The 20,000-nt window shown below is 46.4% G+C and overlaps 2 protein-coding genes across 3 annotated transcripts in view; one reads left to right on the forward strand and one right to left on the reverse strand.

Annotated features, from left to right (window-relative positions):
- slc49a3 (solute carrier family 49 member 3) overlaps positions 1 to 10,335 on the reverse strand; it is a 15,998-nt gene extending 5,663 nt beyond the window's left edge. The window contains exons 1-4 of the mRNA XM_063187930.1: positions 9,891 to 10,335; positions 3,490 to 3,648; positions 2,249 to 2,465; positions 1,176 to 1,252 (exon numbers count right to left, since the gene is read on the reverse strand). Of these exons, the coding sequence (XP_063044000.1) occupies positions 1,176 to 1,252; positions 2,249 to 2,465; positions 3,490 to 3,648; positions 9,891 to 10,070 (633 nt within the window). The 5' untranslated portion in view covers positions 10,071 to 10,335. The remainder of the gene's footprint in view (positions 1 to 1,175; positions 1,253 to 2,248; positions 2,466 to 3,489; positions 3,649 to 9,890) is intronic.
- Positions 10,336 to 16,403: 6,068 nt separating this feature from the next.
- LOC134438389 (polycomb group RING finger protein 3) overlaps positions 16,404 to 20,000 on the forward strand; it is a 30,590-nt gene continuing 26,993 nt past the window's right edge. For both annotated transcript variants that reach the window (XM_063187953.1, XM_063187954.1), the window contains exon 1: positions 16,404 to 16,497. The gene's annotated coding sequence lies outside the window, so the exon portion shown is untranslated. The remainder of the gene's footprint in view (positions 16,498 to 20,000) is intronic.

A 20,000-nucleotide genomic window follows, 5' to 3' on the forward strand; every position in this document is an offset into this window, starting at 1 on the left:
AGCTCAGAAAAAAACAGAATCGCTTCGCACAGATCCCTGCCGTTACAAAGCGCGCATGCCTCATCTCCCAGTCGGATGTTCTGTGCCAACACTTCTTACAGCTTTCCGAAATGGACTGCTGTTTAAAACGTTCAAATGCGGGAGTTTGCATTGCTAACAGGAAACCTCTTGGATCCGATAGTGAAATAGCCACTCGGTTTGCTAGCTCATGTGGTTTAAAGGACGTCGTTGTTTGAGCTGTTTTGGCGTTTCCCAAACCGCTGTCTTCGCAATGACTTCGCAAAAAAATGCAATCGCAATCAAAGTAATCAAGTCAAAATATAGTTCGAGGAGCATTCACAAGTAGTGTGCAGTGCGCGCAAATTTAAAGTCTAGTTGGTCCAGTAGCTACCGGTGCTGTAGGCTATCAAAAAGAGCAGCCAACACAGTGAGATAATTTTGCTGCTCCCAGTTTCATTTCACACGGTTCCAACCCATGCGTTTGAGGAAACAAAAACTAGGCTATAATAAAGCCCGTTGGATTAACGTGTTGTAGGCTATGTTTAAGATTTAGTCAATCTAGTTCAGTAAGCATGTGATTTACATGCTTTTAATCACGACGTTATAGCCTAATAATAATAACAACAACAATAATAGGCCTAATAATAGTAATAGTAATGGGAACTGTGATTTATGGCATAGCCTATAACAGTGGTTCCCAACACTTTTTGCACTGGGACCATTTTATCCTGAACTTTTGGGGACCACATTTTTTTCACAACCAAAACCATGACTGAGCAAACTTGCTGGCTATAAAAAAAAACAGTGGATATTTCTGACAGTATAAGACTACATTTTTTAATTTCACACCTAGACATTTCAGGGGAGCCCATTGGAATTCCAGGTGACCCCATACCCCAGTGTTGGAAAAAAACACTGACATATAGCCTAGGCCATTGTGCATGAAGATGAAGAAACAAGCAATGAGCACAATAAGCACAGTATTTTACATAACACCCCCCCCCCCCATAACAAAAGTGTCACAACATTTTTAGAGTGCTCCTAAATTTGTGTCTGTGCTCCTAAAGTTTTATCCGTGCTCCTAATTTTTTTCATTTAGGAGCACCTGTGCTCCTAGTGAAAAAGCTTAACGTACAGCCCTGCTGTGTGTGTGTGTGTGTGTGAAGTCGTCTTACTAGAATGAAGAGGTCTCCTGAGGAGGAGAGGAGGAGAGGAGACAGGAGGTTGGCGATCAGAACTCCCAGTGGATTGGCTACAACACACACACACACACACATACACATATACATACACACATACACATATACATACACACATACACACATACATACACACACACGTTGTAACTTTCCACGCTATAATAGTCATTCAAAAGTTAACTACTACAGTACTACAATACTATGACGTACCACAGGTGCTTTAGTAATGCACTACGACTTGGTCATTGCCATTCTGGTAACAGCAAATTTATAACGCTGTGTCTTAACGGGTTAAGCAGACTGGAACCTGTTGACATTTTGCACCCATAGCAATCCATTCATTTGGCGGATCTCTCGTATGCCCTGATGAGGGCCAATATGGCCGCAACGCGTAGGCCCATGTGCTTTTAAACTAATTTTGCCATGTTAAATTAAAGGCTTTTTTATATTTTTCTCAAATCTCAGAGTGCCTCTGCTTTTTCCTTCCTTTTTCGAAAAATTGCTTTATTTCCTCCCAGTTCACTGCAATTGTGGGCGCACCGGTGATATTTGAGGGCAGCATCAGATGCTGACTTGTGCTGCCTTTGTACCCAAAATGCTGTGTGCCACCTCCCTCTCAACAGGGTACCTGAAAACAAACATGGCTACCACCCAAGCTACTACCTTATAATGCTCTTTATTCAGATATTGAGAATTGAAGCAATAAATCAACATTGTAGTATCTAAATATGCCGTCGCTAGATCTATTTATAGCCTATTTTACAATTCCGCCGTCTGGCAGTCATTCACCATTCAAATAGCATGTGTAAGCTTAGCGCTAACGTGATGAACGTAACTCCCGCCATAGAATCGCCGTAGCTCGTTAGTGCTGTTCGTAACGGCTGCCTCACCAGCTAACTTCACCTATCTAATCAGAGACCTGTTTATGTAGGAGGGGAGTCATTGAGTCACTGCGTTCCGTTTTGAATTGACCCAATATAATCTTAGGATCTCTGGTGCGTTATGGGTAGAGAGGTGCATGATGGGTAGTGTAGTATGTCTCCACTCACCCATGGAGGCGGCCATGTTGGCGGTGGCCCTCTGTTGCCGTGGGAACCAGACGGCGGCCAGCTTGGTGGGGGTGAAGATGACGAGCGGCTGTGCGGCGCCACACACCACCTGACCCCCCAGGACCACCCCGAAACGCCAGGCGGGGGGCACCCAGTGCAACACCCCCACCACGCGACACACAGCACCCAGCATGTTCAACCAGGCGCCCAGGATCAACTGCAACACACACACACACACACACACACATTCACATACACACACACACACATACATGTCATATTAGTTAACACACCCACCACACGACACACACCACTCAGCATGTTCAACCACGCACCCAGGATCAACTGCAACACACACACACACACACATACACATACATGTCATATTAGTTAACACACCCACTATGGCTGTAAGATTTTGGAAAAAAATCATGATCACGATTATTTTGGTCAAAATCATAATCACGATAATTAATCACAATTATTGATTTGTTGCAGATATTTTTTGAAAATTATTTTAAAAAAAGATGAAATACAACCAAGAAAGAATTATATACGAGATGAGCAAAATAAAATGAATTGTAATAATTATGTAAAGGCAATAGCATGAAACTTCGTGGACAGATTTCTGGCCAGACACACCAGCCTGTCAGTATGTTCTGGCTTCAAGGACGCTCTCAAAGGTAGGTCACTATTGCCACGATTAACTCACGATTAAAATTTCTACTTCGATTTCACTAATTTATCACGATTTTCGATTATTTTCGATTAATTGTGCAATCCTAACACCCACCACACGACACACACCACTCAACATGTTCAACCACGCACCCAGGATCAACTGCAACACACACACACACACACACACACACACACACACACACACAGGTCATCATCACACACACAAACATATTAGTCTACACCTGTGTCCAGCATCCATGTAGAGATAAGTGCTAGTGGGATGGACATCACCATGTAGACACACACACACACACACTTATTCACACACACACACACACACACACACACACACACACACACACACACACACACATACACACACACACACACACACATACACACTTATATCGACACATACACACACACACACACACACACACACACACACACACACACACACACTTATATCCACACACACACACACACACACTTATATCCACACACACACACACACACACATACTTATACACACACACACACACACACAGACTTATACACACCGTGGGCCGCAGTCCACATGTGTCCAGCATCCATGTGGAGATGGCAGCTAGTGGGATAGCCGTGACCATGTAGACCAGAGACAGCCAGTTCACCTGGTCCACACTGACCCCCAACGCAGCTCCACTCTCATCCGCTACAGGGGCAAAGGTCAACCAGGACTGTGGACACACACACACACACACACACACACACACACACACACACACACACACACACACACACACACACACACACACACAAAGGTTCATTTGTCCATCGGAATAGACCTATCTTATAATGTATGTACGTATGAGAGAGTGTGTGTGTGTGTGTGTGTGTGTGTGTGTGTGTGTGTGTGTGTGTGTGTGTGTGTGTGTGTGTGTTGATGTGTGTGTGTGTGTGTGTGTGTGTGTGTGTGTGTGTGTGTGTGTGTGTGTGTGTGTGTGTGTGTGTGTGTGTGTGTGTATTGATGTGTGTATTGATGTGTGTACATCAAGCTGTTACTGTAAAGTGTCGGGGTCAGCAGGTTTAGCCAGAGAGAGTAGAGAGAGAGAGGTTCCATTGGCCCATTGTTTCCGGGCTCTATTATTGGGGGGGAAATCCCCCTTTAGGCAGACCTAGGCAGACCTGAGGACTGTTCTATTCAATGCTAGGAGAATTATGACACTCCCCTTTAGGCAGACCGGAACCTGGTCACGTTAGGTCCCCATAGAAACCTATTGGTAGATACGGTTACCTAGCAACGGGGACGCTGGCGAGTCTTGCGCCGCTCCGCCTAGGGTATTGTTTATTTTTATTAAGTTTTTAAGGAAGTGATAGATTTTACTCGTTCAATCATTCTTTTTTTTATTTTTGACATATTTTTCTATTATAATCTGCAAGTTTTAGACGTTTTAACGTCTGCTCGTCATCTAAAAAAGGCTGCTCTGCTCTGTCGTGAGTTTTCCCAGATGTTGTCTCCGGTTTTACCCGGTTGAGCCTTTTACTTTTTTAACCAACCCTGGAACATTAGAACCTGCTTTTATGACTGTTGCGGTTCACAATGCGGTGGGACAAGTACTTTATCTGGTCTTTACTCGCCTGGATTGTACTGTGCCTCCTCTACCATCCTGCTTCTGGTCTGCTCCAATACTCTGCTGCTGAGCTCCTTCGGTTACGTGGCTACCTGGCTGTCCCTCCACCTCCAACGCTACACCTGCATTCGGACATCGCCCTTCTGCCTCGACGGAGATACACACATCGGGGATCTCGTCGGACCTTCAACTTCGATGACTCCACAGCCATAAAATCCATCCGGTCCACCACTCGTCGACCCCGCAGACTCTCCGGGCGTACTGTCAACCTCAATGTACTAGTCACACCGGCTAGGTCAACAGATAACGCCGCCGCATCAGTTAAACAGGACACCACAGTTAACTTCGGTCTGCTCAACATCCGCTCACTCACGAACAAAGGCCATCTCATTCGTGATCTCCTCACCGACCGTAAGTTTGACTTTCTGTGTTTAACTGAGACTTGGCAACAACCTGGCGATTTCTCCCAACTTAATGACTGTACTCCTGATGGCTGTGTTTACATCTCTCAACCCCGTGGCTCCGGTCGTGGTGGGGGTCTCGCGATAATTCACCGCGAGACTTGGAAAGTCCAGCCCCTGTCTGTGCCCTCTTTCAGCTCACTGGAGTGCATTGCCTGCAAACTGCCCGGACCCATCCCCACCATCATCGCTTCCCTTTACCGCCCTCCTAAGCCACACAAAGAATTTTTAAACGAATTAGGCTCTCTTCTCACTCACCTCTCCACCCTCTCTCCTAATATAATTCTCCTTGGAGACTTCAATATCCATTTTGACAATTCCCATCACTCCCTTACTTGTGACTTTTCTTCTTGCCTAGATAGTTTTGGTTTCCAGCAATTCATTGATTTCCCCACCCATACTAAAGGACATACATTGGACTTAATCTGTTGCTCTGGTCTCTCCCCCTCCAACTGCTCAGCTGATGACCTCCACATATCTGACCACTTCCTTGTCTCCTTTAGTGTCACTCTCCACCTCTCCATCATCAAGACCCCTCGCCTTATCTCGTTCCGTAATATTAAGGACATTAACATTGATTCCCTTTCTACCTCTATTGAAACCATTCTGATTTCTAATAATCTCTCCTCCCCTGATGAACTAGTCACTCTGTATAACAATGGTCTTCACAATGTCCTTAATTGTTTTGCTCCTGTTAAAACCCGGTCTGTCACCTTTTCTCAAACTGCCCCCTGGTACACCCCTCAACTCCGGACCATGAAATCCAAAGGCAGACAACTTGAGCGCCTGTGCAAGAAAACTGGTCTCACTGTTCACAAAGAAATGTACCAAGCTCATATATCACTCTACAAGGACTGCATCTCTAGAACTAAGTCTGATTACTACTCCACTCTAATCTATGCCAATGAAGGCAACTCCAAAACCCTGTTCTCTGTGCTTAACAACATCCTTAAACCACCTGACTCTCTCCCTGCTCATATGTACTCAGTTGAGACTTGCAATTCATTACTGGACTTTTTTAATGAAAAAATCCATAAGATCCACCAACATCTTATCTGCAACCCCTCTTTTCCCTCCCCCGCTGATCTCTTCCCCCTTCACCAGTTATTTTCTAGTTTTCATCTCCCGGACTCCTCTGAAATATCTGACCTCATCTCCAAATCCACGCCCTCCACCTGTCAGCTTGATCCCCTCCCCACAACTCTTGTCAAATCCTGCCTCCCCTCTCTCCTCCCATTCATCTCTGCCATCATCCACTCCTCACTCTCCACTGGTACTGTACCCTCTCTGTTCAAAGTTGCTGCTGTCACCCCTATACTAAAAAAACCTGGCTCTGATCCCTCTGACTACAACAACCTCCGCCCAATCTCCAACCTTCCGTTCATCTCCAAAATTCTAGAAAAAATTGTAGCTTCTCAACTCCATTCCCATCTAACTCTTAACTCCCTCTATGAGCACTTCCAGTCTGGTTTTCGCCCCCGACATAGCACAGAAACAGCCCTAGTTAAAATCACTAATGACCTGCTCATGGCTGCTGACTCTGGCCTACTCTCTATTGTCATTCTCCTTGACCTCAGTGCAGCCTTTGACACCATCTCGCATTCCATCCTTCTCCACAGACTCTCCTCAATTGGCATAAGTAACACACCCCTTGACTGGTTCCATTCTTATCTCTCTGGCCGTTCTCAATTTATTCAAATGAAGTCTTTTAAATCCAAGCCCTCCCCTGTCACCTCTGGTGTGCCTCAAGGTTCTGTTCTGGGGCCCCTCCTCTTCATCACCTACCTCCTTCCCCTTGGTAATATCTTCCGCAAATTCAATATTAATTTCCATTGCTATGCTGATGACACCCAGCTCTATTTATCTGGCAAACCCTCTGACACTCTCCCTCCCCCCTCCCTCACCACCTGTCTTTCTGAAATCAAATCCTGGTTCACCTCAAATTTTTTGAAACTGAATTCGAACAAAACTGAAGTCCTACTTATAGGCACCAAATCCACCTTATCCAAAGCAAATAGTTTCTCCTTCTCAATTGATAGCTCTCCTGTCTCCCCCTCCCCTCAAGTTAAGAGTTTGGGTGTCATGCTTGATGGCTCTCTATCCTTCCTCTCCCACATTAATAACATCACACGGTCTGCCTATTTCCACCTACGCAACATTAACCGTCTCCGCCCCTCTCTCACCTCCCATTCTACCTCCATCCTTATACACAGTCTTGTCACCTCTCGCATTGATTATTGTAATTCTCTCCTCTTTGGTCTCCCTCAAAAATCTCTCCACAAGCTCCAACTGGTCCAGAACTCAGCTGCCCGCATCATAACCAAAACCCCTTCCTGTCACCATATTACCCCTGCACTCCAACATCTCCACTGGCTCCCTATCAAATTTAGAATTCACTTTAAAATACTTCTCCACACCTTCAAGGCTATCTACAATCTTGCCCCTCCTTATCTATCTAATCTTATTCATATTGCTATTCCCTCCCGCCCCCTCCGTTCCTCTTCCTCCATTCTCCTCTCTGTCCCTTCTGCCCGTCTCAGCACCATGGGGAACAGAGCTTTCAGTTGCTCTGCTCCTCAGCTGTGGAATGCGCTTCCCCCTGACATCCGCAACATTGAGTCTTTACCCCTGTTCAAATCAAGACTTAAAACTCATCTATTTCAATTAGCCTATTCTTTATGATTCTTTAACTGTATTTTGTTTTATTTTATTTTATTTATTTTCTATATATTTATGTTTTGTTTACAATCTGTTTATCTGTCTTGTTTTATTTTGCCTCTCTCTGTACAGTGTCCTTGAGTTTTTTGAAAGGCGCTTTTAAATAAAATGAATTATTATTATTATTATTATTATTATTATGTTGGCATATCTCTATACTTAAAGAATCTCTGATTTAGCCGCTAGACCATTGAGAGTAAATAGAATGGAGGCCAAAATTCTATTTCATTGTTGAAGCCAAGTTGGAGCCAAGGTTGGACCCAAAAAGACCAAAAAATGGCCAAATCCCATTCATTCCTATGAGAAACATAAAACCCTGTATCTCCCTTAAATGCCACTCCAGGGGGATCATTTTTCGCTCAACTAGTAGGTCCCCTTGCTCTCCAACTTACCAGGGTGGTGATTTTTTGTGGTGATGTTTTATTTTAGAGAGATATTAAAAGTTAAATTGACCAATGAGCATCGGAACATGGTTTGATTGACCGTTAGAAGTCTTGTTGTTGTCCAATCAGCACCTGCGTTTGGCGTTGCTAAGGTGGAATGTAAGTTGGAATGTTCCCAAATCTGGCTTCAAAGCGTTGAATGGCAAATAGCGTTGATTTGGCGTCCATTCTATTTACTGTCAATGCGCTAGACTGATAGCTAGTTAGCCAACAAGCTAGCCACAGTTCCCCTTCCCAAGTGTGAACTGAAGTAGAGCCAAGTGTGTTTGTTTGTGTGTGTGTGTGTGTGTGTGTGTGTGTGTGTGTGGTGTGTGTGTGTGTGTGTGTGTATTTGTGTGGTGTGTGTGTGTGTGTGTGTGTGTGTGTGTGTGTGTGTGTGTGTGTGTGTGTGTGTGTGTGTGTGTGTGTGTGTGTGTGTGTGTATTTGTGTGGTGTGTGTGTGTGTTTGTGTGGTGTGTGTGTGTGTTTGAGAGAGAGAGAGAGAGAGAGAGAGAGAGAGAGAGAGAGAGAGAGAGTTCATGAAGAGTTTGGGCAGGGGAGTTTATACAGAATAAATTATGCACATTTGTACTCGTATGAGTTTACAGAGATAATGTGTAGAGTTAAAATTGTTTTTTTTCTTCTGTGCTCTTTAACTAATGTATTACAAATAGTCTCCGTAACATAGTATAGTCTCGTGTTGATTTTGTCCATAACATTTTTTGGACTGGCATTCAAATGATTGTTTAAGATCATGAACTGACTCCATTGAGCTGAACACGTGACGTCACTGTTTCACATTATCTTGGTCACCTGACGCCTGTCGCGCGCATCACCCACACCAGCGGCACGAGACGGGGTCGCCGCGCTGAAGTGAACTTTGACAGTAGTGTCAGACATAAACACGGCGGAAGAACACCATCACAATGCTGTTTGAGTCAGCCTATAGCCTATATTTAACCAGTTGTCTTCGACCTGTAGCCTATTATGTCATGCTTGCTAACTTCCCTTAGAGCTATACAGGAAAGGGAAACCGCCTGCCTGTTGTAATGTCAAAAACCACAAATAAGACCTAAGGTGCTGAATCTCAAGTGGTGCACTTGTGCACTTCAGTGTTCATGTTTTAGTTTAGTGCGTAAATCCGTGCGTATAGCATATGAATTACGCAATAAAACATAATGCAATTTACCATCTGAGACATGATGTAAGGTAGTCTACGAAAGTAGATTAGTTTATAAATGTCATACAGTCAAACTCGTGTAAACACTGTCTAAACAAATGCACTGTCGAATTGCTCATGCAATCAAAGCGCTTTATATGCCAATAAATCGATAAATAGCATCCCGTTCAAAAGGTTCCTTGACGCATCATGGGCTGCTATACGTTTTGCAGCCTGTTGACCTGTGTAGTAGACTATCCTACTAAACAAAGACTAGTAATTCTACTTGCCTTTGCCGTTTGAAAGTCCTAACATTTTGGGTCGGACTGGTGTCAATGGGGTCAAAACATACAATCAAACAATGCGCTTTATAGGCCAATAAATCGCAACCCGTGCAACAGGTTCCTTGGCGCATGATAGGCTACGGCTACCGTGCGTAGCCTACTGCTATGGCAGCGAGCCCATTTTGATATAATGTGGTATTGAATCAAGACTTCATTCTTCTTGCTTGTGGCCATTAATGCCGTTAGAAAGTTCTGGTATTTTGGGCCAGACTGGTGGCAGTGAGTTGCACATGACAATACATACCATGGCGTTGGAGCAGTTGAGAAGGCACAGCACCAGCAGAATGAACCATCTCCGTCGGTACACTTTGAACCTGATGGCCACATGATCCGCCTCGTCCGAACAGGGCTGCGGATCGGGACCGGGCTCTTTCCGGACCTCATCCGAACTGAAACCCACATCAGGCGGCTTTTCATCGCCCATCGGAGCGCCCCAAACGCGGTGTAGAACTAGCCTACGGTGCGATGAGCTCTCCTGTTTCCTCCTCCTCCTCCCAAAGTGACACAAACGAGACCGGCAACATCAACACACACGCACAGTTTTGGAAACTCCGGGAGTTGTTTGTTCGTCTGTTGGCCAGAGTCAGCTTTTGTGGTCAAATTAAGTGTCTTGTTGTATATGATCATTTGGTCCTCCCGAGTCCAGACCCTTGATCGTGGGGAGCACCGGGCTGAAGTGTTGTTGTCTGGCCGGCGATGACTCAAACTCGCCCGGCTGGTGGGTTTAGAATTCCGGGGAGGCTCTCTGGAGCTCCTCCCAGTATCGCTCACAGCAACTGGCAGTCTTAAAGGGAGCCGAGTTAACTTATCACCGCCAGGAAAATGACAGACAGGTAACACTTTACTTATCATAAGCGCACGACATGACAGTGTCATAACAGTGTCGTAACGCAGTCATAGGCTAAACATAAAACAGTGTCAAATAAAGTCATAAAAATAATGTCCATGCTATAAACATTTTATGACTGTTGTCATTAAGTGACATTCGGTTATGGTTAAGACAGCCCTATCAATGTCAACTTTTCATGAGCATAAAACGTGTATAACATTGACATCATGTTTATGACTCGTCTATGACTGTGTCATGACACTATGACACTGCCATGTCATGCTTATGACGCCTGCGTCAAGTAAAGTGTAACCAAGCAAAAAAATCTGCTAAAATACATGTAATTAATGAGCTACACTAAGATCCCCCAACACCTCACCAAAGATGTATAAAGCAAGTAGACGTACTATTACTGATGTAATTACAACCCATAGTTGTATGATATTACAAGCTTGTGTTTGAGGTGTTCCTGCACAGACCTAGCCTCGCGAGCCATCCTACGTACTTCCGCCAAAGGATTGGCTGCACTACGGTAGTCTGGCCTTGCTCTTCTGTGGAGTGCCAGATCGGTGGGATTTTGATCGCAACGCCCCCCATCTAATCTAATCAGAAAATAGCCAATAAACGAATAAGCGCTACACGTGGGGGAGAAAGGGCGAGGGCGCTCGTGACGATGACGAAAACGTCTGCGCCAATGGCTCTGGTCTGCGCGATGTTGTTGTTGAGTAACTGTGTGCGATTGGGTGAGAGCTGTCCAATCATTTCAAACCATAACTGAGTGCAAACTTCCCGCTTCCTGCAATCGCGTCAGATCACACAACTTCCAGACCATAAATACGAAATTAAATGGTAGTATTATGGGATGGTCAGGACCAGGCTAGCACAGATAGTCCGCCACTCAGGGCTCGAACCCGCCACCTCCTAGTCAACGCTATGGTTCTGAGCCTGTGAGGGAGGGGGGTTTACTAATATCCACGCCACACTCTGCTAGTTGACCTCTGTTACAGTTGCTGTTGCGTAATCTCACACAACTGGTGTTGTAATTACATACATAACAGCATCTCTGCTTCTACTTTATACAACTCTCCACCTCACCCACCAACAAGTACAAGACGTAGCCTTTTACTGCAGATGGACCCGTCGGCAGGCCTATTGACTCTGCTGAAAACACCTAACCACATCATAGCAACATTGCTGTGACAATGGAAGGAGTCTTAGGTAGTAACTGATTAGGACGTGGTCGTTACCATTTTGGTGTCGGTAAGGTTATAACAAAGGCTCTGCATTAAGGGGTTAACCAAGGCGTGTCTGAGGGCGTATTCACACCTACGTGTTTGGTCCGAACCAAAGCAGGTGAGCTATCAAACTTTCCTGGTCTGAATAGGTCTACACCCTGAGAGATAGAGAGAGAGCGAGAGGGAGAGAGAGAGAGAGATTTGTAATTTCCCTCTCCAGTGTGTTGTGTGCCCTTATTTTCATGAAGCCTTCATGATCACAATGACCATTGAACATTGTTTAGTCTACTGTAGAAATAGTGAGTACACAGGACAGGTTAGAGCTGGACTGGTCATCTGACATACCGGGCATTTCCCAGTGGGCCCTGCACCCTCGTGGGCCCCTATGTTCAGAAATGTAAAAATAATAATAAAAAGCGCCCATGAGGGTGTGGGGCCCACTGGTGAGTCAGTTCTGTGCTGATGATTTTAATAAACATGTGGGTATGTTACAGCTGCAACTATGCTGCTTATTGAATTTGGGCTGCCTATTGCTAAATTTGATCTTTACATGAAAGTTTACTAAGTATTAAACACACATTTTCTAGTATGGTCCAAGTACAGTCATTTTTCCAGCTAAAAATGGCCATTTTTGGACATTCAAAATGGCGGACCATGGAGAAGATCCCCCTTTTCATGTATGAAAAGTGCATTTTTTCCAGTCATAATGAATACTTAGAATTTGATGCTGGTGGTAAATATTCATGAAAAAGGTAACATTAGTGATTGAGCAGCATGAATTCTGGAAATAAACAACTAAAAATCTCACACAGTGTCCCTTTAAGTTATTATAGGCTGAGGGCAACTTTCCCCAAAAGGGTTTCAGGCATTCAGCAAGCATTTTTTGCAATAGCTATCAATGGGTTAAGCCAAAAGTGCCCGGGCCCTATTTCTCCTCCAGGCCAGCCCTGCGACAGGTTATATAGGCAGGGGTAGATTACTCCTGGGGCCCAAGAGTCAAGGGGGCTCTGAAACCATAATGCATTAAAATACAAACACACATTTCCCCCTGCCTTTTAGGCCTATATTGAAGGCGGCCACCTTTACAACAGACCACACCTTCACTAGGTCCCTTTAAAGGGACACTGTGCAGGAAATGGTCAAAAAAGGTACTGCAACTATGCTGCTCATTGAAACTGGGCTGCCTATTGCCAAATTGGATCTTAGTAAGTAATAAATAAATATTTTCTACTATGGTCCAAGTACAGTCCTGATTAGGGATGGGAATCGAAAATCGGTTCCTGTTGAGAACCGATTCCGTGCATCCCGATTCCATGGAATCGTTTGGCAGTTTACTTAACCATTCCCTTATCGATTCCAAGCATGAACGCGGCACACACCTGTAACTTTCCCACTTGGTGGATTCCAGCAAGCACTACTAATTTAGTAGGCCAACAGCAAACAAAAGCAGCCACTCGTTTGAACCGCTAAAAGTTTTGACGGTACTTTGACGGTCATAGTATTCATGAACAAGGTAACATTTGTGAATGGGTAGCATGAATTCTGGAAATAAACAACTAAAAATATCACACAGTGTCCCTTTAAAATATGATTTTATTTTATTGCAAATGTAATTTCTAAGATGTCTTAACAAAACATATCGTATTTCATGTGAAGCTGCATAACGTTAAAACTATGTTGGGTGCCAGATAAGACGGCATCAAGGGACGCAAACAGCCCTCGAGACATGGGCCCCCCCCCTGGCCCTCGAAACATGGGCCCCCCCCCTGGCCCTCGAAACATGGGCCCCCCACCGCTAGCCCTCGAGACACGGGTTCCCCCCCATGGCCCTCAAGACACGGGTTCCCCGCCCCTGGCCCTCGAGAAACGGGTTCCCCGCCCCTGGCCCTCGAGACATGGGTTCCCCGCCCCTGGCCCTCGAGACATGGGTTCCCCTTTCCCACCCCTGCTTTAATGGGTCACAGGCTATGTCTCAAATGACACACTTTCATCACACAGTGCACTGAGGTCTTTACTGCATAGTGTCGTGGAAAAAATTGAGCAATATGCACTGTGCCCTCGCTGGAAGTGACGGCCAAGCATGGCATTAGCTTGCCAAAATATGAGTTGACTACTGTTTACAATGCACAGCTTCTGGTGCTTGTATTTCCATGTCCTTCACCCCAAAGGACAACAATCACACATACAATACTTTGGTTGGCATGAAAAGGTTGGTGTCCCATCAACATTACTTACAGAATTAGGAGACTGTTGACCAAACTCTTCTACTGAACTGAATGCCACATTTCCCCCCTGTCATTGTCAACATGGCCGCCGTTTAGTGTGTGCAGTGTCCATCATTCAAGCACTGCATTTTCCCGCCATTGTTGGGGGATCATCCTTGCACTTTCAGTGTACTGGCTCAACTGAAGTTTTCAGTTGACATGAGTGCACAAGTGCACAAGTGCGGCATTTGAGAAACAGCCACAGACTCACAGCCACGGCTGAAGGTATTGGGACATAGTACATGTAGTACATCCTTCCACCTGGCAAAAGGTGGGATTTGAACCGACAACCCTCTGATCTGAAGACCATCACCATAACCATTACACCACTGGCTGCCATAATTCTCGTTCACAACTCTTCACAATGTTCATATCTTGTTATTGTACTCTTTAGTGGTCACATCTTGCTTGTGTTTTTAGTGAAATGAAGTGAAAGCCCAATTCCCATTGTCATTGTGACACAGCACTCTGCAGCACACAAGTGTACACTGCACACTGAGCACAACGAAATTGCATTTATGCCTCACCTGAGGCTTTGCAAGGCGGCAGCCCCCAATGGCACCCGAAAGGGAGCAGTGCGGCGCGGCGGGACGGTACCATGCTCAGGGTACCTCAGTCATGGAGGAGGATGGGGGAGAGCACTGATTAATTACTCCCCCATCAGGAGTCAAACTGGCAACCATTGGCCTACAAGTCAAACGCCCTAACAGCATGCCCATGACGTGATTCACAGCTCATATCTTGTTTGTGCATTATTTTGTGACGTGATTAACAGTGGTCATATCTTGCTTGTGTTCTCTTTCGTGACATGATAATCCCATTGTTTTTAGTGGAAAATCCATGCTGTCTTTCAGATCGGAACGATGTTGCAAAGCAACGTGGGATTTGATTTCCCAGGCTCCAACGACCCTCAGGATATACACTAAAACTAGTTCATTTCACTTTAGATCAGTGTTTCTCAAAGTGGGGCGGAAGCCCCCCTAGGGGGGCACGGAGGTATTGGAGGGGGGGCGTGTGGAGTCAGAAGGTTTCTCTTTTTTAATACTTTTCTGCTTTGCCATTAAGTCAACACATTCACTTTACAATCACAATATATGCATTAATTTATTCACTAATATTTAGAGAACATCATAGGCCATATACATGTATATTAGGCTCTAATAAACTTTACGAAGGCCTATTTATTTGTATTTTCGTAACCATTTTGCTCGACGGGGTGCGCAGACAGACACCCTTCTTCTGAAGGGGGAATGACAGGAAAAGTTTGAAAAACACTGCTTTAGATAGAAGCTATAGGTAGGTGCAGGGTTTCTGTCTGTCTTGACAAAACCACCTTTAAGCCTGGTTTATACTCCGAAACCAACGTGTCTGCGCGATGATGCAGACAGCCACGCAGTTATCACCTTGTTTTTAAACCCCTTAGTGCAGAGCCTCTGTTATAACCTTATTGTCACCAAATGGTTAATGACCAATTCTTAATCAGTTACTGAAGACTCTCTGCATTGTCATAGCAAAGTTGTTATGATGTAGTTGAGCGTTTTCAGCAAAGAGTGAATGGGCCCATTGACAGGCCCATCTACATTGAGAGGCTACTACAAAGGGGTCATCGGGCACTGCCATGGCCTAACGGGAGGGCACTGGGTTCCTACGCTGGCGACCCGGGTCCGATTCCGGCGGTGGCCATTTGTCAATCCTTCCCCGTCTCTCTCCACACTCATTTCTTGTCTCTCCTCAACTTCCCTGTCAGAAATAAAGGCAAAAAAGCCCTAAAAAATCTTAAAAAATAACCCAAAACAAAAAAACAAAGGGGGCATTAACACGCTTATGATGAGGTCACAACCACTCACTAGCCCAATACTTACACATAAACAACAAACAAACATTATGCCTAAATGTGAAAGCCCACCTGGGGAAGTCCCATTATTATTGTGACACAGCACTCCACAGCACACAATGAAATGCATGCCCACCCCACCCCAGAGAACTCCCCAGGGGAGCAACGCCTCAATGTCCCAAGCTGGCACAATCTCTTACACTTTTGTATGGAGTACACAAAACAATCTTTATTTATACATTCCATAAACATAAACAGTTTGGTAAAGGTACACTAGGCTGGTTACCATGGCAAATAGAAAAAGATAAACTGTAGGCCTATAATAACAACTGTGTTGTAACATCTATCTATCTATTCAATCCATGTCATAACACATACATGTTCAGCTCGAAGCTAGTCTGTGCAGTGACACTGTGTAGCTACATTTTTGTATCTCGTAAATCTTGTTACACTGTTGCGTCTTCACTTCCCAAAGTGATATGAAAAATCTGCTACTTTGCAACAATTGTAACCTTCGTAATCCCCCGCCCCCTCCTGACTGCTTCTAAGCGCATGCGCACAGCCCCATCAAGTGTGTGCTCTCGGTAGGTTTCGGGATCGCCCGGACATTTTCGCCTCTTTGTTTTACTGATAGTGGATTTAACTCGGATTGAACCCAGTATCCTGCGGACTCTTCAGCTCCCGAACAGGTCAGTTCGTCTTTCTTCAACGAGCTTTCGAAGCTTGTGCCGTCCGACTGTCGTTTGGTGTGCTAACGGGGGGAATAGTGTCGTTTTTGGTGGTCACGGAGCGGTGTCTTTTCCTGCTTGGCCGTAGCTATGCGTGCTGTGCTATACGTGTTGTTATATGCGCTCGTGCTGTTGTATGGCGACACTCGCCGGGCCCTGCAGTCGCGCTGTGCCGGGGTCACATCGCTGTCTCGAGCGAAAAGTGCTTTTAAGGCTCCGTGGGGCACGGGGGAGCACGTTTTCTGGGCTATCGCGTGCGTCCGACACGGCAGAGAGAGGGCACACGGCCTGAAATGCTCGCAGTGTTTTCCACGGGAAACCAGTTTCTCTCCTGTTGTTGCCTGGAATGCTCGCGAGGGGATTCATCCACCCCCAATCCACCCCCACGAGCCTGCATGCGAGGAAGAGGGAGCTGAAAGTTGGGGTGCGAGATGAGTTTGTGTCTCCCCGAGCGATGTATTCACGCACAACAGGGTGGACACGGAGGGAGCGAATAAAGTTAAGAGATTCGGGGGAACGGGGAAGGCGAAGGAAGCTAGGCGCCCGTGTGGTCTGGTCTAGCCAGCGTGTGGTAACCTGTTTTACCGGGATAGAGCCGTAGTGTAGCAGGGAGACGAAGCAGATGAGGTAGCCTGCCCGTGCCCACAGGGGTGAGGGGATGATTTAACCCACTGACACACTGAGGGGAGACAACAGCTTTGAGTCAGTCACACCGACTTTGCTGGGCGTCCCGTAGCCTGTAGGCCGAGTACGGTGCTCTGGTTGTGGCTGAGTTGTGAGTGTGAGCCGCTTGGGCTGTGTAGTGTCCTCAGTCAGCAGGGGCAGCTCTACGGTCCCACAGCCCATTGGTCCTACTACAGCGTATTCCTGCTGCTCCATGCTCCCACATTTTGAAGAAATTATTCAAATATAGGCTCCATGTGGAAATGTGGGAACATGGAGCAGCAGGAATATGCTGTGGGACCAATGGGCCTAAAAGTTAATGCTAAAAGTCTTAGTGATCTGGGACCAATCTGGGACCTTAGACACGCTTCCCAGTAGCCTGCCTGCCCTGCGGGGTGAGGGACTGATTTCACCCACTGACACATTGAGGGGAGAGAGTAGCCTCGAGTCACACTGACTTTACTGGCCGTCCCGTAGCCTATAGGCCGAGTAGGCCTACGGTGTCCTGGGTTGTCGGCAGGGCTCTAAATTAACACCAGCCAACCAACCGGCGAAATGCTGGTGAAATTTCAGTTCGGCTGGTAGAGAGGACCAACTTACTTACCATTTCGACCCATTAGTGGTGAGTCACTGTTTGGCTAGTATGATTAACCTATAGGCTATTAGCCATATAGCCCTGGTTGTCGCCGAGTTGTGAGCGTGTGTGTAGTGGCCTCACCACCTCTGGAGGAGCCTCTTCTCATGGCTAGGTAGTCTTGTAAGTAGAGTTGAGGAGGGTAGAGGACCAGAGAGGACAGATAAGGGGAGGAGAGGACAGAGGAGGAGAGATGAGGGGAGAAGAGGAGAGGAGATGAGAGAGGAGGGTAGCGGAGAGGACGGGGGAGGAGAGAAGAGGGTAGGAGAGGACAGGAGAGGAGATATGGGGAGAGAGGAGAGGAGAGGTGAGGAAAAGAGAGGAGATGGAAGGAGAGGAGAGGAGAGGAAGGTAGAGAGGAGAGGAGAGGGCAGGAAAAGAGAGGAGATAGAAGGAGAGGAGGGGAGAGAGGAGACGAGGGGAGAGGAGAGGAGAGGAGGGGAGAGGAGAAGAGGGAAGAGGGGAAGAAAGGAGATGAGAGAGGAGGGGATGTGAGAGGAGAGGAGAAGAGGAGAGCAGAGGAGGGGATAGGAGTAGAGAGGAGAGGAGTCCCCCCCGACAGCCCCCCGCAAACCTCTGGAGTCGTCCAGTCGACAGTTCTCAAACCCGGGTGTGAAGAGCGGAGCTGCAGGCTACCAGGCGAGAACGCGTTGCGTTGGTTGTCTGTGGTTGTAGGCAGTGTCATGTCATGTGGTGTCGGTTCAACTTGGCCCACTAGCCCACCCGTAGGTGGCATTGATCAGCGCGTGGGGCATTGATTAGATCTGGTGTCTGCCTGCGGCGAAACGGGATTGTGTCTCTGGCCGCTATATACAGTAACTCCTGGAGACTGCTGTCACCATAGAGACATGTAGTGTCACAGGGTCGCCAAGTAATCACTAGGATAGCGAGAACTCAAACTCACTAGTCAGACACACACACACACACACACACACACACACACACACACACACACACACACACACACACACACACACACTGTTACACACATAGGCCTACTACTGACACACACAGAGTCACTGATTCACACACACACACACACACACACACACACTGATACACACATAGGCCTACTGACACACAGTCACTGATGCACACACACACACACACACACACACACACACACACACACACACACACACACACTGATACACACATAGGCCTACTGACACACAGTCACTGATGCACACACACACACGCGCGCACACTAACACACACACACACAGGTCTACTGACACACACAGAGTCACTGATTCAGACACACACACACGGCACTGGTACACACAGTCTCTCTCTCGCGCACCTACAGACACACACATACTCAAACTCACTAGTCTGGCCTGTCTGTCTGACACTCAAAGCCACTGATGCACACAAAAACACGGCACTGACACACACACACACGCGCGCACACACACACACAAGCCTACTGACACACACACACACACAAGCCTACTGACACACACACACACACAAGCCTACTGACACACATACAGTCACTGATTCACACGCACACACACAGTGCTGACGTACACACACACACACACCCTATGTAATATTTCATATCAAATGAATGTATGTGGATAAGGGTAGCTGTAATGTCTGCTGCTGTCAGAGGCACACACACACTCACTCACACTCTACTAACACTCACTCACACTGACACTGCACTACTACCACACACACACTCACTCACACTGTGCTACTACCAACACACACACACTCACTCACACTCTACTACTACCACACACACACACTCACTCACACTCTACTACTACCACACACACACTCACTCACTCACACTGTACTACTACCAACACATACACACACACACTCACTCACACTGACACTGCACTACTACCACACTCACACTCACTCACACTGTACTACTACCAACACACACACACTCACTCACACTGTACTACTACTACCAACACACACACTCACTCACACTGACACTGCACTACTACCACACACACACTCACTCACACTGTACTACTACTACCAACACACACACTGACTCACACTGTACTACACGTGTACAACTGAGGTGTCCCTGTGCAGTCCACCCCTCGGGTCTCGAACCCGCCACCTCCTGGTCAACACATCAGTTTGGGTATGGGAGTCACAGCACCATACCGCTGAGCTAAAGCAGTGGTTCTGAACC

This window comes from Engraulis encrasicolus, chromosome 22 (assembly GCF_034702125.1).
Source record: "Engraulis encrasicolus isolate BLACKSEA-1 chromosome 22, IST_EnEncr_1.0, whole genome shotgun sequence".
NCBI lineage: Eukaryota > Metazoa > Chordata > Actinopteri > Clupeiformes > Engraulidae > Engraulis > Engraulis encrasicolus.